General features: G+C 39.6%; 4 protein-coding genes across 8 annotated transcripts; all 4 read right to left on the bottom strand.

The window, feature by feature from the left end:
• Window positions 1-346: 346 nt before the first annotated feature.
• Window positions 347-1,060, bottom strand: LOC107469776 (uncharacterized). Its single transcript, XM_016089153.1, has one exon. The coding sequence runs from the start codon at window positions 1,058-1,060 to the stop codon at window positions 347-349; it is 714 nt and encodes a 237-aa protein (XP_015944639.1).
• Window positions 1,061-1,928: 868 nt separating this feature from the next.
• Window positions 1,929-2,786, bottom strand: LOC107469777 (uncharacterized). Its single transcript, XM_016089154.1, has one exon. It carries the CDS (start codon window positions 2,784-2,786, stop codon window positions 1,929-1,931), a length of 858 nt encoding a protein of 285 aa, XP_015944640.1.
• Window positions 2,787-5,295: 2,509 nt separating this feature from the next.
• LOC107469779 (putative F-box protein At1g67623) lies at window positions 5,296-5,877 on the bottom strand. Its single transcript, XM_016089155.3, has one exon. It carries the CDS (start codon window positions 5,875-5,877, stop codon window positions 5,296-5,298), a length of 582 nt encoding a protein of 193 aa, XP_015944641.1.
• A 3,524-nt stretch (window positions 5,878-9,401) lies between these two features.
• LOC107469800 (uncharacterized) lies at window positions 9,402-15,535 on the bottom strand. Of its 5 annotated transcripts, none has more exons than XM_016089173.3 (16): window positions 15,067-15,535; window positions 14,457-14,507; window positions 14,144-14,380; window positions 13,676-13,774; window positions 13,521-13,576; window positions 13,236-13,347; window positions 12,971-13,150; window positions 12,381-12,650; window positions 11,847-12,059; window positions 11,570-11,776; window positions 11,363-11,488; window positions 10,899-11,189; window positions 10,715-10,813; window positions 9,962-10,476; window positions 9,811-9,888; window positions 9,402-9,720 (listed from the first exon to the last, which is right to left on the bottom strand). In XM_016089173.3, exons 1-15 carry the CDS (start codon window positions 15,208-15,210, stop codon window positions 9,855-9,857), a joined length of 2,634 nt encoding a protein of 877 aa, XP_015944659.1. In that variant the 5' UTR covers window positions 15,211-15,535; the 3' UTR covers window positions 9,402-9,720; window positions 9,811-9,854. The 5 variants fall into 5 exon arrangements, with proteins under 5 accessions (XP_015944659.1, XP_015944661.1, XP_015944660.1 ...); XM_016089175.3 differs by having other exon boundaries at window positions 9,819-9,888; XM_016089174.3 differs by having other exon boundaries at window positions 9,856-9,888.
• Window positions 15,536-16,047: the final 512 nt, after the last annotated feature.

Here is a 16,047-nt window from a genome sequence, read left to right as displayed (position 1 = left end):
AGCTTCTATGTTTCAAATCTTTATATGCTTTGTTTCTTTAGCCGTCCTTTTGATGTTCTGTAATCCCTGCCTAAAACTCAGTTTTTTTAATTATATCTAATTTTGCAGCATTTGAATTTCTCTGTTTTTTCTTTCTCTTTCCGGGTGAAGCTATGAAATAATGCGTGAACAAAAATGCGAATTAATTATGTTAATTTATTGGATCAAACTGCCATTTTTTCAACCAAGAAATAGATTGTTAACAAATCATCAGTTTCTAACCACTGTTTTGGCAGATTGCATAAAGATAACCCTACAACAGTTCATTCGAAGGCAGATTAATAAGGGTGATAAACAACCACGTTCACTAAAATCTAAACATCTCCAAGAAAACCATGACCTCGTAATCTGCCAGGCAGTGCACACATGAGACACGGGACACATCATTCACACCAGCCATGGTGCCACGGATAGTACAAGTGGTGGACCGACAAGCCACGGCATGTCCCGGATCCGATGATCTCTCATCAACACATTGCTCCCAGAAAATGTCCGCGAAGAACTCCTTACACCTTTCAAGCTTTCTAGAAGTACGGATAAACTCTAACATTTCAACAACCCTTTGCACTTCTTCTTCATCTTCGTGATCACACAGTAGCAACATGGCAGACAGGTAACCTGCTTCGACGCTACCCTCCGTCGAGGCACTAGAAAGCAGTTCCATCCCAATGCCACGGCGGGCAATCCAGAAATACTCCGTCAACCCCTGTCGGAGTATAGCATCCGTATTTTCTGCTTCAACGCAGTGATCGATGAACCTTCTTTCTGGCCGATCAAGGTAAAATAAAAAGGACACTATCGGTATAACCTGCATCGTCGCATGTTGGTACACAGCTTCGGAACTCGCTAATTCCAGAAAAACCTTGTAACTCGCCTGCATGTTGAACAGATCATGAATCAAATTCGATGCAACCTTAGTGGCAATCCTCACCCATATATCCCGAAGAAGAAGATTCAGTGGATATTCATGCTCGACGGACACGTTCCTTTCCTTTCTGTTTGTCTTGGAAGATCCAGCCATTTGCAAGGGCTTGGCAGAGGCTGGAGGGGGGTTGTTGGGGGATTATCGGAAATTATTAATAGGAGAAATGATCGCCAATTAAGAGATGGAATGTAAGCTTTTATATATTATTATTATCATCTAAACTTATGGGTTATCGCAATAATACCAATTTCCAAAAGGTATGTATCCTCAACTGTAAAATTTATCTTCTTTCCTATAAAAACTAATATATATATGATATTTATGTATACGTATACAAGTAGAAGTGTCTTTCTTTTGCCAAACGGCAGTGGGCACTCTCGTTTTCATTTTCCAATTTGCCTCGATTTTTGGAAATCGAAAACGTTAACGACGTTTTCGTTGTTTGCAATTTTATTTAAGCTCATCGATAACAGTTAATATTACGAAACATTAGATAAAAAAATTAAATACATGCCGTAATAGTGTAGATTAAGGATTTTTAACCCGATTAAAAAACCGTAAATGGTCAAATTAAATTAAATTAGCGAATTAAATGATAATTTTTTTTAATTTGCAATTAATTGCATTCAATTTAATATATTGATTGACAGAACAAACCTTTTTTTTCTATCTAAGTGGGTGCAAGTACACCCCTAGTCCTGACCCTGGTATCCCTGCACCCCTACTTCTGAACCTACTTCCGCGTGAAGTACATGCTTACTCCTGAACGTGGGGTCTGCGTCCCAGTACACCTCTGCTACTTTGTTAGAGTTCTTCCATTTACTTTTCTAGTTCTGAGCATCCAGGCGAGGAAAAAATCCTAAACCATATTCCACCATCAAGCTTAACCAATTCAAACTAAGATCTATCCACGCACGAAAATAGAAACACAATAAAAATAAAAATATATTTAACATCAAGATAATCATGCATAAATTCTTAACAAGAGTGGAGATAATGCTTCATACGGTAATACCAGATACGAGAACCCTAAACAACAAACTTGGAAAACACAAACCCCAAAATAGACATTTTTATTCGGATGCAAAAACTCCCGGAACACTAGAACCTCATAATCGGCCAGGCACTGCACACACGAGACGCGGGACAAATCTTCCACATAACCCATGGTGCTTCTGGTGCGGTAACTGGTGGACTGACAAACCTCGGGCAGTCTAGGATCCAATGGCTTAACCTCCACCCACGGACCCGCGAATACCTGCATGAAGACCTCTCTGCACCTTTCGAACGCCCCAGAATCACGTACAATCTCAAAAAATTCAAGTCCCTTTCGCATGTGCTCTTCGTCTTCCTTGGCAAGAGACAATAGCAGCATCGCACACATGTAACAGGCTTCCAAGTCGCCCTCAGTTGCAGCCATAGTCAGAGTATCTATTCCACCGATGGTGTGACCAATCCAGACGAATTCAGTCATCCCCACCCAGAGTATGGCAGCCGGATTTCCTGCCTCCACGCAGCATTCTATGAACCTCTGTTCAGGTCGGCCATAGTAGTATAAAAAGAACGCAATCGGCAACTCTAACATCGACGCCTCCTTGTAAACATCGTCGGACCTTGCTGCACCAAGAAACACCTTGCAAGTCGCCTGCATGTTGAACAGATCCTTAATCGAATAAGACGCAACCTTCGTGGCAATCCTGACCCATATGTCGTGAGGAAGAAGATTTAGCAGACATTCGTACTCAACGGATACGGTCCCTTTCTTTCTGACCTTCTTGGCTGCGTTCCTTTTCTTTCTGTTCTTCATGGAACCTCCAGCCATTTTGCAAGCAACTTAGGCCAGGGGTTTTGGAAAATATCAAGACGACACACGAGTACCAGCGATACGTTTTGTGCTCTTATTATATCCTTTTTTTGTTGTTAAAATGGTTCAGTACCTCGTACGTTTCTTTATCGATTATTCTGGAAAAGATAAGATAATTAATTAATAGGGGACGAACGAAATACTCATTTTCATTTATTTATTTTTCTAGGAATCTGAAACAAAGACAAGCTTAACTCAAATGCTTTGGTTTTACAACGCAAGAATTTAATGTTGACTGTTCGATTTTTGTGTTATATTCATGTCAACTTTAGTTGCTTACTTTAATTACTCACTGAATAAATGTTATCTTTTCTTTTTTTTCCATCGAAATAGTTTAAATTAATGTTTTATTTTTCTAAAAATAAACCCCCATTATTGACACATTAGTTATGAAAAAAAGGATACCAAGCAACTTTCTACCTACCTCATTTCTCTCCACTCTCTGTCTATCCTTCTCCCTCTCCTTATTACTGCCACACTCCACTGCTCTTTCCGCCGTCTACCACACTACCACAGTCATCTCTGCACACGGCTTCCACTTCGCACTCTCGGTGTAACTTCAGAAGGAAAATTCGACGTCTATCGCCTGAAAACGACCCACCCGGAGGACAACCGTCGTCACCGGAACAAAAATTGTTGCTTTAAGGGTCGTCGTAGTCTGCCATATGTCGTCTTCTTCTCCCGAGAAAATGTCGCAGGAATCCGTCACCGACCACGCCATTAGTCCCGACGACCTTGCAAAACTCTCAATCGACGCTTTTATCAACATCATCCGTGTGGATGAAAAGTCCGCAGATTATGAGCTCGTTGAGGCCGCACTGGTCAAGAGGGAGGAGATTTTGAAGGATAGACTTGTAACGACCGAAGCAGAACTGAGGCAGGCGAAGATGGAGATGTTTGCCGCCAAGTTCGTTTTCGAGGCAAAGAAGGATGAATTGGAGGAAGAGGAGAAGGAAAGGCAACGGCTAAAAAAGGAGTTGAAAATAGCGCAGCGAAAGAATGACGTGATCCTTCACCAATTGGACGTCAAAGCAAAAGAATTGATGGTAGAAATCGCCAATTGCCGTGAACAGGAACAGTTGGAGGCTCTACTGTGGCGTGACATGGAACGCAGGATCGATGTTTTGGAGGAAAAGAAAAAGTTTTTGCTCCGTCGGGGTCGTCATCCAGCCGGGCAGAATGAAGACGGGGCCGGAGTTATTTGACCTGCTGCACATGCTTGATATCTTAATGTCATGTTTTCCATCGAGGCCTGTATGATCCTTTTATTTCCTTTGTTTGTTCTGTCTCCCGTTTGATCTTCTGTAGTGGAACCTAAACTATGATAATATAATTATTTCTACTTTCATCTGTCTGTTCTTAATTTCAAAAGTCATGTGACCTATTGACACACAATTAGGAATTTATGTTATGATGGAGCCAAGTACCATTTCCAAATCGTGATTTCGGACCATTTATGCAATTATTTACGTGTGCATTATCAAAGACGTGTTTGTCGATTTATCCTTCCTTGCAGATTGGTATTACTCCACAGGCAGCACATTTGATTGTCACGAATGTTTACAGGTTCCTTCTGATTTAAGGTCACATACCGTCATTTTACACTAGATAATAAAACAAAGGAATGTAGACATAGTATCATTTTTATGATTATGATATCCTAATATTATATGAAATTATAGGAAATAAACATCTTTCAAATTAGATTGCTTGGATGAACAAAGAATACGAAGCCATTGATCGAAACAAAATTCAAATTACTTCTCTCTCATGTTATAAGAAAACATTTAGTGCAATTACATAATCAAAACTCCTCAAAATATGAAAGCAAATTTTGTTCTTTAAAGGACAAGTATTCAATCTCTCAACCGGTTATATTATATGAATACAATCCCGTGGTTCAATTGGAACATAGATGGATGTTCATTATTTAATGTTTGTATAGATTTTATACACCATCGTCAATTATCATTGCATATACAAAAATTATCTCGTACCCATTTTTTACCTGACCTCTTTCGACACTCCCTATTGCCTATCCAAGTTACCAGTTTTGTATAAATTCACTGTCACGGTCTTGGTACCCAACCCCAGAAAAAAAACTTTCGATGGTTTAAAAGGTTGATTGACTAAACAGTCTTCTGTCCATTCAAACGTCACTTCAATAGTGCAAAGTTCAGATCATATCCCACTCAAGATACGCATTAATTGTGTCGTCTGTGCCATCCACATAATTATGATAAAGTAATTGATCAAACTGACAGTTTTTTAACAAAAATAAAATAAAATAAAATAAAATAAAATACACCATCAGTACGCATAGCAATTAGCAAGGGGTTAATGAAGGGGTTAATGAAGGATCATAACAAACCGGCATTTGCTAGCCATTGTATTGGTGGATTACATAAAGATAAACCCACTACAGTACAGTCGGGGGCGGATTAACAAGATAATTAAACAGTCACGTTCATTCAGATGCAAACATTTCTAATAAGAGCACAATGGCATCATTGAAAACGCCCCTGAAGAACTTGCTGCAGCTCTCGAGCTTCCTAGAAATACGGATAACTTCCATCATTTGAACACCCCTTTTCACTTCTTCCTCGTCTTCGTGATCAAACATTAGCAACATAGCACACAGGTAACCTGCTTCGACGTTGCCCTCTGTTGAGGCCCTAGCAAGCAGTTCCATCCCTTTGTCACGGCGGCCAAACCGGAGATACTCCACGAACCCATGTCGGAGTATAGCATCCACATTTCCTACTTCCACGCAGCGATCAAGGAATCTCCTTTCAGGCCCGTCGAGGTGAAGTAAAAAGTGCGCTAACGGTTTATACGACATCGTCGCATGCTTGTATACAGCGTCTGAACTCGCCGCACCCAGGAACTCCTTACACGTCGCTTGCATGTTGAACAGATCCTCAATCGAATTCGATGCAACCATCACAGCAATACTCGACCATATTTCACGAGGAAGAAGATTCAGCGGACATTCGTGCTGAACGAATACGCCCACTTTTTTTCTGTCCTTCTGGGAACTTCCAGCCATTTGCAAGGACTTCGTGGAGGGATTATTGGAGATTATAAAGAGGATATACGAACTTGTAACTGACCTTTTTAATATACTTTTTAATATGCTGCCGTTGGTGGGTGGGGGAAAGGGGTTGCGGTTCAGTACCACATATGTTTTCCTAGATGTTTTCTTCATTTACCGATGCGTCCAGATAAAATCAGGCATTAATACATGGACATAATGTTAGCTGTTATATATTATTATAGTATAATTTGTACTTATCGCGATAGTATAATTATATTAATTAAAAAAGCATATGTCCTATTTAACTGGGAACACATTACAATTTCCTCCATAATCTTGCTATACACCAACACTCTCTCGGTATTAAAATTAAAAAGTTCACTCGATAACAATTTATATTGGGAATTAATTCTTCACAAAAATTAATTCTAAAAATATAATAAATTCATTGAAATTAATAGTGGTGAATACGACAAATGCTATGTTATTACTTTTTTATTTGCTGGTGCAAGTACACCCCTATTCCTATACCTAGAGTCCCTGCACCCCTACTCCTAAACATAGGGTCCGCGTGCAAATAAACCTCGACTGCTGTTGCACCATTCTAGTTGCTTTATTTGTTTACTCTTCCATTTCTTAGCCTCCAGGTGAGAGAAAAACCCATAAATTGTATTCCACCATCAAGCCTAACCACCTCTCCCTCTTCAAGGTCTACCAAATCTCCTCTAACAGTTAGATGGCAATGCGAACAGAAGGTGGGTGGTACGTCGTCTTTAGAGGGAGGATACCCGGAATATACCCCAACTGCGAGACGGCATCGGCTCAGGTGGATGGCTTTCCACGGAACCTGCTTCGTCGTTACCGGAGTTACCAAGAGGCCGCGAACGCCTGGAACGACTACTTCCAGGTGACTGCATCGCCTGTTCTGGGGCTGAGCAGCGAGCTCCCGCCGGAGTCAGAGTTCAATCGATTCGTTCACGGTGGACGGCACGATACGACGGTGACGACAACTTCGCTTGTTCCAGGGCTGGGCAGCGAGCTCCCGCGGTGGTACCAGGTGCATCTGGTAAGCGAAAATGTGTTCTTGCGATGCCCCTACGTCTAGTCACTTGCGTCGGTATCAATGTGTTGCTAACAAAGTTACATCACTTGCAGCCAGCACATCGATTGAGGACCTACAACAGGCCGTTGCGTCGATCGAGTACCGTGTATCCCAGATAGAGAGAGAGAGAGAGAGAGAGAGAGAGAGAGAGAGAGAGAGAGAGAGAGGAACTCAAGACTCAACTGGGAGAAATCATACGGCAGCTGGCCGACATTTTGATGGATAGGTAACGTCCCAGGTCTTAGGGGTCAGCGCAACAACAGGATGGAGACACCGTAAACCGACCCCTCCCCCGCAATGTATGTAACTGGGGCGGCCCATGTAACTGAGAACGAGCTGTGGTATTGTACTGTTTAGGTCTATTTTTTTTTTGGGTGGGCCTATTAGCTAATGCCGTTGTGAAATACTGACTACTCGATGCGAAGGTTATGCGTGTGAGCATTATCTTTAAAACATAGTAATAATGGATCGTTCCACACATCCGTTTGCATTACGAATGTAATAATTTGTGTATAGCCACATGCTTAAGCTGTATCATCATCCAACGAATCCTCCATACCAGATCAAACTCAGGATTCTCCAAGCACAACAACAGAAACACAATAAAAATATATTCCATATGAGGATAATCATGCGTAAATTCCAAACAAAATAGCTTATAATGCTACACAGATACGAGGAGAAGCATAAAGCCATAAACAACAAGATTAAACAACACACATCAATAAGTTAATTGCTTTGATTTTACAAAGTAACAATTTAATACTGGCTGTCCTTCCCAACGAAATAATTTAATTTATTCCTTTACCTTTCCAAAAAATAAAAGAGGTGCATTAGTATTTTATTGAGGTGAATGCTATGGTGCCTTTGAGATTATACCTAACTTACCAAAAAGGCAAATAGATAATATTTAATAAATTTTAAATATTTTACCTTTTACTTTAAACATTTTATATTTTACCTTTAAAAGTAAGTTAGGTAATTTAGGCACCATAGTAAAAGGCACCATAGAACTCACCTTTTATTGAATAATAAAATCTACTTAAAAAGCCACATCAAATTCTGCTTGTTAAAGGATAGGTATTCATCCTCAACCAATCATATTGCACGAATGCAATCCCTGGTTCAATTGAAAGAATGGAAATGTTAAATATTACAGAGTATTTTAATTATTATATCCTAAAGAAATTTAATTATTTAATAGTGTTGTTAGATTGTTCAGCAACTAATTATATATGTAACAACTAATTTGATGTTCCTCTTTTTTTTGTTTAGGTCCTAGGTGTTCTTCTTTTTCTTTCTTTTTTTCGGCCTTTCGGTGTTCCTCTTCTTTGTTCACCCATGTTACATTTTTTTTTTTAGTTTTGTAAACAGAACCATACCCAACAGTTGAACCCATCATTGGTTTTAGAAAAAAAAACTTATAATCTATAAGCCCATCCAGATTGAGCCAAGTCCAACCAGCAGTGTTCCAACTTGACCCGCCCCGATTCGAAAAGAATTCTACCTCTCCTCCGTCATTCTCTAGCCCACCATCACCACGCCACTTGGATCCTTCCTTCTTGATTGTCTCCGGCAAAGCCATACGTCTACCCGAAACAATACTCCTTGTCATCAACAGCGATAGAAACTCGTTCCGGCAATGACACTATGCATATCGTCATCCTCCGATCCAATGATTCGCGACAGATGCGCATTCGGAGAGTAGGTAGCTTTGCAATGATTCCGCGAGGGGGTGGGGTGAGGGGAACTTCCTGCAACTCCATTGATGGTCAGTGACGGAAATGTAAACATCCGCGCAATTCTAGTATGCGTCAAACGACGTCAACAATGAAACTCCTTCTTTCCCAGCCCAACCCCATCGTCTCTGATTAAACGTAACGCAGAATCATTAACTTCAAATAATTCAATTTTAAATATCGTTAATTAATTCTACATAAACCCAGATAGTTTTCAGATCTAACAAAAATAACCAGCAACAAAATAAATTTATAAAATAGCTCCTCTGACACAAGATATTCATTAACCAATCAAAGAAGGAAAGACGAAGGATGATCTCTACCATTAGATTAAAAAAATGAGAGAGATCCTACAGACAGCATCGAAAGGCGCACCGATCAACCGAAGATAAGTGTGCTAGATAAGTGCTATGCACACTGGTGTGCCAAAGATCTAGAAAGACTACTCCATTTGAGCTATATCATTAGCGAAATACCTTAAACAGTTGAACCCTACTAAACTATAGATTCATGGGGTTAAAAACTGACATTTCACTCCGCCAAAATAAACGTTTGCAAAATCCACCGAATCATTAAAAGTTTAAACTCACTGCACAATTAAAATTCAAAAATAATATATTTTGCCAAAATTCATAATAATCCAGGTTTCTTAAACTACAAATAACATTTGTACGGATAAATGAGGGGTTGCAAACTGAATTAAATAAACTGTCCATTAATCTTTCAAGCATTCACAAAAATAATCGCACAGTTATGCGATGCAATTGTGTGCGCAGCAATATCCCAGGATGAGGCCCCACATTAATGAAAGCACACCAAAATGATATAGCAGGAGAAATAAATTAACTACAGAAAATGGAGACAGGACCATATTTTAAATATCGATTTTATCGGAACAGTAGAATGCTCCATCCATGCTTCAAAAGAAATTCTCCCACAAAACCCAATAAGTATCACCATACTCTTTTCATCCGCACCCACACGAGACACCATAGTCTCCCCTCTTGACGTTTCCTGTCATCACAACAGTAATAAAAATTACAAACACAGCATATATTGAATACACAAAATTAAAAACCCGAAGATAGTGAGAATGGTACACACCACAATACCATTCTCATCATATTAAGCACCAGTAAGAACACTCACTATCTTCGAGAATGGTACACAGCACCAGTTGCCCTGTCATAAAAACATAATTAGCAAGATTTCAGTGCTCAAGGTAATCATCACAGATTGAGATAGGACAGCAAACCTGGCCTGCTGTTTTGAAGCGAAATTGGAAACTGGCCTCCCATTTGCCGGGCCTGAATTTTGGGCATTGTTCATACCGGTTCGGTCCAGGGTTACACCATTGCCAACAGCTAATTGTACACCAGACTGAACAGATGGGCCATCCTTTTCCCGAGAATCCTTAGACTTGGTCAAAATTTTGACATTTGAAAGGCCTCCCGCAACACCAAAGCATGCACCATTTGATTGCTGATGCTGCGTTACTGATAATTTTAGAGGATCATCACCCATATTCGAAGAGATAACAGCATAATCCTGAAAAGACTTGTCAGTTTTGATATTTTTGGAATCAACTGAAGGAACTTTCTTCAGGCGATAAGTGTTAGCCATTGGTGTAACAGCCACAGTAGGCATATATGAAGAATGAGGGGATGATGCTGCAGCTGCTGCAGCAACTTTGGCAACAGCGGCATTGGCAGCTACCATCTTTTGTGCTCCTTCGCGAAGCTGAATATAGTCACCCTCAATCATAAATAACTGAAATTATCATAACAAAAATCTGTCAGCCTGTATGTAAAGTAGATTATACGCCACTATGCTGGACAAGTCAAATAAAGTTATGGAATGCCAGAACTTTTGACAGAATTTATTTGCACGTGTTTTGCTCCCTGGTTAGTGTAATTTATTCATCCAACCACACTTGAATCTAACTGAATTCTGTCAAATTCTGGCTGATTATTTCTAGCTGCAAGGCATTTAATACTTATGTGCTTACTTCAGGATGGCTAGCAACAAAATCATCCAGCTTTCCATACTTTTTCTTGTAATCATGCCAGTGCAGAGGAGCGAGCATTTTACCGAGTCTGTTAGGGAGCTGTGTTTTAAACATAAATGCAATTTTCGTCAGGACAGAAAACCAAACATATAACATTTAAAAGTCATGATTATTGTTCACTAACTGTTGAACTGATTCGAATCCGGCCACCAGCTGGAATAGTGCGAACAATACTAGCCAGCAATGATCTTTCATCAATTAGAGGACTTTCCATAGGCTTTGCAATTGTAGTTGATGCTGTCGGGCCAGTGGAGGAGAATGCTTCAGGCAAGACTGAATCAGTGATGTTGCTATGTACCATATCATTGTGAACTGCATGGGCTGTGACAGGTGATGCATTTCCAGCAGAACTTGCTGCCTCTACCAACAATACTTGGTCATGTCCCTCACTAGGTAACGTCACAGAATTCTTATCCTACACAGTAGAAAAAGTTGGCTTTAATTTCCTCATCTACAACAGTATCTTGCACAAAGACATCTTCACATAATCACAATCACAATCGAATAACAATGACTTGCTTTAAATATATCCTTAGGTTTGACAAACAGAATTTGAACGCAGCTCAAACAAGAAATGTATCGTCTAACCTTAATTTCACCATTAGAGTCAACAGAGTTCAATCTTAAGGCATCGGAGAACTGTGACGAAATTTGTCGTAAGCTATGGTCTTGCTGGGTAGCAACATGTTGGCCTTTATCAACTGACTGAAGAACCTTCAAAAAGTTCACACTAATTGTCAGTATTTTACAGAACTCATGATGCAAAGTAAATAACAAATTTCACTTCTAGCAAACCTGTGTTTCCGCAGTAGAAGATGAAATTACAGATTGAGTCTCCTCATTTTGGTGGATGTGAGCATCCAAATAGTCTCCATGAAGAGCTTGTCCATTAACGGGCATTTCATAATTAAACTTAGCATCGGATCTCATCATACTCTGATCAGTTTGGGATGCAGAAGGATCATCCTGCATCGATACCTGTGAACCCTCCGAGACAGCCTGCTGGAACAAATACACCCGTAAAGCCAAGAGCTAAAAGTACAAATGACCAAATATTTGGATTTGTCAATACCTGTTGATTTTTCCATTGCTGCATAGGTGACAATGCTGCCAGTGGGTGGAAGTGGCCAACATGTGATTGAGGAACTTGTGATGCAACTGAATTTGGCACTCCTTGTTGATGCATGACAAACGGATGTAATGCAGTCACCTGGCCAGGTGGAAGGTATGAAGGTGGCACAAGTAGGGAGGATGGAGCCATAGCAACACCAGCAACATGATCAGTCTACAATATAAATCCATCAGAAAATCAAATGTCAAAAGCGAAATATTATTACAGTTCCATTTTCATCCCAACCGCTATTGTGAAAACGTGTTATCTATCATCTATCATACTCTTAACATTCAATAGACAAGAGAGCATACATGTTCATCAGTCAACAAAAGTTTAAGCCTCCTGATAAATAATGGGACATAGCATTAAAAGAAATGTCTGATATATAGAATATTTCAATTGATACAATCACATAACAAAGATCAACTTATTCTGCTGATGAAAAGGAAGTAAATAACTAGCAGTTTAAAGCTAGAAATTTTGGCATCCAACCTGGACCGAAGCATTGCCACTAGATGCAAATGGAGGAATATTATCTGAGCTTTCATTTGGAATAAGACCATTATTTCCACCTGAAGCATTGCTTCCATTCAAGTCGAATTGGTTTCCGTTTTCCTGTCCAAACTGAGTTACATTCTTTTTTGAATTCATTTGGGACATTTGTGAGTCCTCGTGGTAAGTGCCACTCCTCTCCCTTGCATCAGCTAGCTCAAGCTGTAGTTGCTGGATAGCATGCAAATGAAGTCTTTCCATCTCCGCAAACTAGTGCCACCAACCCAAAAACAAAAGTAACATACCAAATTATTTAAAGTGAATAAACATGGACCTAAAAACAAAGAAACTACTATAAATAGAGAATATTGAAAGAATGACAATCTTCTGTTTCAGCAATGCCTGCTAATGCCATAATGCATATACACTAAAACCAAACCAAAAAAGTATAAATTAAATAGTAAAGATGCATCTCATCAATGTCAATCTGAATAAACAAAACTACAAAATAATACATTTTGTCAGTAAAAAAAGAAGTAAGGAACACAAAAACAAAAATATTTTAAGCAAAGAAGGGATTGCTGATAAACCTGTCTCTGGAAACCCATCCAGAGCTGGTTATACTGCTCTGTACGTTCCCGCAATTCAGCCTGCAATGTCTGGTTTGTTGTTGATTGGAAAACATCCATCTCACGAACACGGTTTATCCAAGCTTGGGCTTCTCTCAATTGTTCATCTTTATACATTAGGGTCTCTTGAGCTACTCTGTGCTGGAAATCACAGAGAAATGTAAAGCAGCAACTTTTCTAATAAACTTTTATCATAGAAACAAAGCACACAATGTAAGCATCCTACCTGTTCCTGCAACTCAATAAGCTGCCTGTCTTTTTCTTGAATATGTTCTTGAAGATCATGTATTTGTTTCATATGCTGAGCTCTTTCAGCTTCTGAATGATCACGCTCCCTTCTGCAAAGATTTTATCCATTGAAGCATATTGAAAGTTGAGAATAACATGATTGGATAATAACCAATGTGTCATTTTTCCAACTAAAAACACAAGAGCTCCCATACACATGGAAGAGTAACAGTTATGTATATTTTCATGACAGCAAAGTATATACAGAGAAGGCAAAGAAAACCTGAAAGTTGCTAGCTCTTTGTTTTGCTCACGAAGAAGGTCTTGCTTTGCCCATGCCTAGCAAGCAGCATATGTGAAAAGTAAGTATCGATATTATAATTTATAAACCGGAAAAAGTAAAATATAAAAAGTGAGGAAAGAAGAATCACAACAAACCGCTTCATTGTCTAATTTAATGGTGTGCAGTTCTCTTTCCTTCTCTTCCATTTTCCTTTCCAATTCATGAATTGTACGTTCCCTCTCACAAAGTTGCTCCTGCAGCCAGTTAAACATGTTTTAGAACAGAATATCAACTAGTGCATCATGAGAAGAAAAACATGTAAGCTAATAAAAAAATAAATGTTTGATCAAAATCAAAAGAATGATACTTTTAAATTCTGAGGAAAAATGGAAACTATGTTAAACTATTGGCAATGTAAAACTTGATTACAATTTGCATTGTAAAAAATCCCATGAATAATACATAAAAATTGAAAACATGATTACAGCAAAGTTTTTTTTAACATTGAAAGAGCATAATTTAAAACCAAAAAAAAACATTGTGTAAGGATAACCTAAGCTCAAATTTGCAATGCATATAGACTAGTATTAACACATAAGATACATGGATGTTTAAACTCGCACCTGAAGCTTACTGGCATTGTTAACGTGTTCTTTGAGTTGAGCATCATAGCTGTTTCGTATTTCCATTATCTCAGTTCTAGCAATCATTTGAGCTTTCAGTTCGATCTCCATTTGCTGTAATTCCTGTCTTTGCCTTACAACACCATGAATCTGCTGCTGCAAAATATCATTGTCTATTGTTCCATCCACTGTTATCGAACAGAAATCGACATCAAGAGGCTCTCTTCCTTGCTGCACCTTGAAAAACAGGTGGAAATTATCTCCAAGTTCTTAACTCCTAAAATAAAAGCAGCTTCTAAAGTCATCACCTTACCTCATAAATGGTTCTCTCATCCGATTGCCCTACTTTTGAGTTGTCTAGCTCCTGCAGGCCAAACATATGCCCATTATCAATCAAACAAATAACAGTCAAAGTGATAAAAGTTCTCACACCACACACAACCATACGCAAAGAAGGCAATCAAGCCCAGCAATGGTGTTGACAAAAACCAAGACCAAAACCCAAACTCAGCATTCAGCACTGTCGCTATGTCAACCTTTAACAACAATTATATGAGACAACATTCTATCAGACATTAGAAACGTATAGGCCTTGTTCCCTCTAGATAACAAATAACATAATAAACAATTGAATATAAATAAGAACTAGAAGTCGAACATTCAAGTATTTAGAACTTAGATGCTTCAGTGCACTTGCCAAAACTAATGACCACACTATCCACCATGAAACACACCAAACATCTGTTTTCAGACGAGAAAAAAAAGGACTACAGCATCAAAACACGTTGCCAAACCCTAGCAACAAAACAAACAGAAGGATGGAATCATCTCCTTTTTTTTGGATTTAGAACAACGCTTATATTCCAGTATCATTCCCCTAAACCACAAACACAATGCGAGGTGTTGGCACACCACATCAGTACCTCGTCCTCAGGGTTTCTCGACGAATGATGGTGCTCGGAAACAGCACGCCATTCCTTGCGTGATGGAGGTGGCGGTAACTGGAGAGAGGCGCCGCGAGCAGCAGCGGCGTTGGCGGCAGCCGCAACGGCAGCCGTGGCCTCCATTGAAGAAGAAATCGCGAGGGTGCCCCCACGTCTGCACCCTGTGGGTGACTCTCAGTCGAAGAAAAAAAATTGAAGAAAAAGGAGAAATCCCTAACCCTAGAATTTGAGAGATCGAAAAGAGAGCGAAAGAAGAAGTGAACGGAGAATGAATAGGGGAATTGAGAGAGAAGAAAGGGGGGATTGAGAGGGTTTTGGAGGGACGAAGATGATTAAAGACTTAAAGTGCGTTGAGCTAAACAACACTGAGAGTCTTGTGTGTTTTCTTTTGCGGGATGAGAGTCAGAAAGTGGCACGATGATTGGCTGTGACGAATTTCGACCGGCACGGTGCCGATGCAATTTATAGGGATTTTCTCACTCCTTGCTTCTGCTTCCATCTGAACTCCCTCCCCCACGCTTTCCCTCTCGGGCGTGGATCATACGCTCTTACTTATTTGGGCCCTTTCATTGGGCCAAGCCCCATTTCATTATCTGTAAGCTTAAGAACAGGCTTACAAGACTTCAGCCCAAACACAAAATGAAAAAGATTTCCAGAGCTTTTCGGCTTTTGGGTTGGGTCCATCATTTATACACAATAGGAGCTACAAGTGTGCATGGACCAGATTGGGATTGGGTTTGATGAGACTTTAACCTGATCCGAATATTTCATCGGATCCATCCTAAACACCTAAAATCCAACCTTAACTAACAGAAAATTAGTTCTCTGACCGAGTTGACTGAGCCTCAAAATTTTCTTATAAAAAATCATTTAAAAAACTGGTGAACCAACAAAACCAGACGGGTTTTTAAATCCTCCAATTCACTACTCCCTTTTTAAAACGGCACCATTTTGAGACCC

Source organism: Arachis duranensis, chromosome 10 (genome assembly GCF_000817695.3).
Source record: "Arachis duranensis cultivar V14167 chromosome 10, aradu.V14167.gnm2.J7QH, whole genome shotgun sequence".
Taxonomy (NCBI): Eukaryota; Viridiplantae; Streptophyta; class Magnoliopsida; order Fabales; family Fabaceae; genus Arachis; species Arachis duranensis.
This window is presented reverse-complemented; position numbering and strand designations above follow the sequence as displayed.

Coding starts and splice junctions, on each gene's coding strand:
- LOC107469776 (XM_016089153.1), bottom strand. CDS start 1,060: ATGGCTGGATCTTCCAAGACAAACAGAAAGGAAAGGAACGTGTCCGTC.
- LOC107469777 (XM_016089154.1), bottom strand. CDS start 2,786: ATGGCTGGAGGTTCCATGAAGAACAGAAAGAAAAGGAACGCAGCCAAG.
- LOC107469779 (XM_016089155.3), bottom strand. CDS start 5,877: ATGGCTGGAAGTTCCCAGAAGGACAGAAAAAAAGTGGGCGTATTCGTT.
- LOC107469800 (XM_016089173.3), bottom strand. CDS start 15,210: ATGGAGGCCACGGCTGCCGTTGCGGCTGCCGCCAACGCCGCTGCTGCT. Junction 14,508..15,066: donor CGAGAAACCCTGAGGACGAG/GTACTGATGTGG, acceptor TTTGGCCTGCAG/GAGCTAGACAACTCAAAAGT. Junction 11,190..11,362: donor ACTCTAATGGTGAAATTAAG/GTTAGACGATAC, acceptor TCTACTGTGTAG/GATAAGAATTCTGTGACGTT.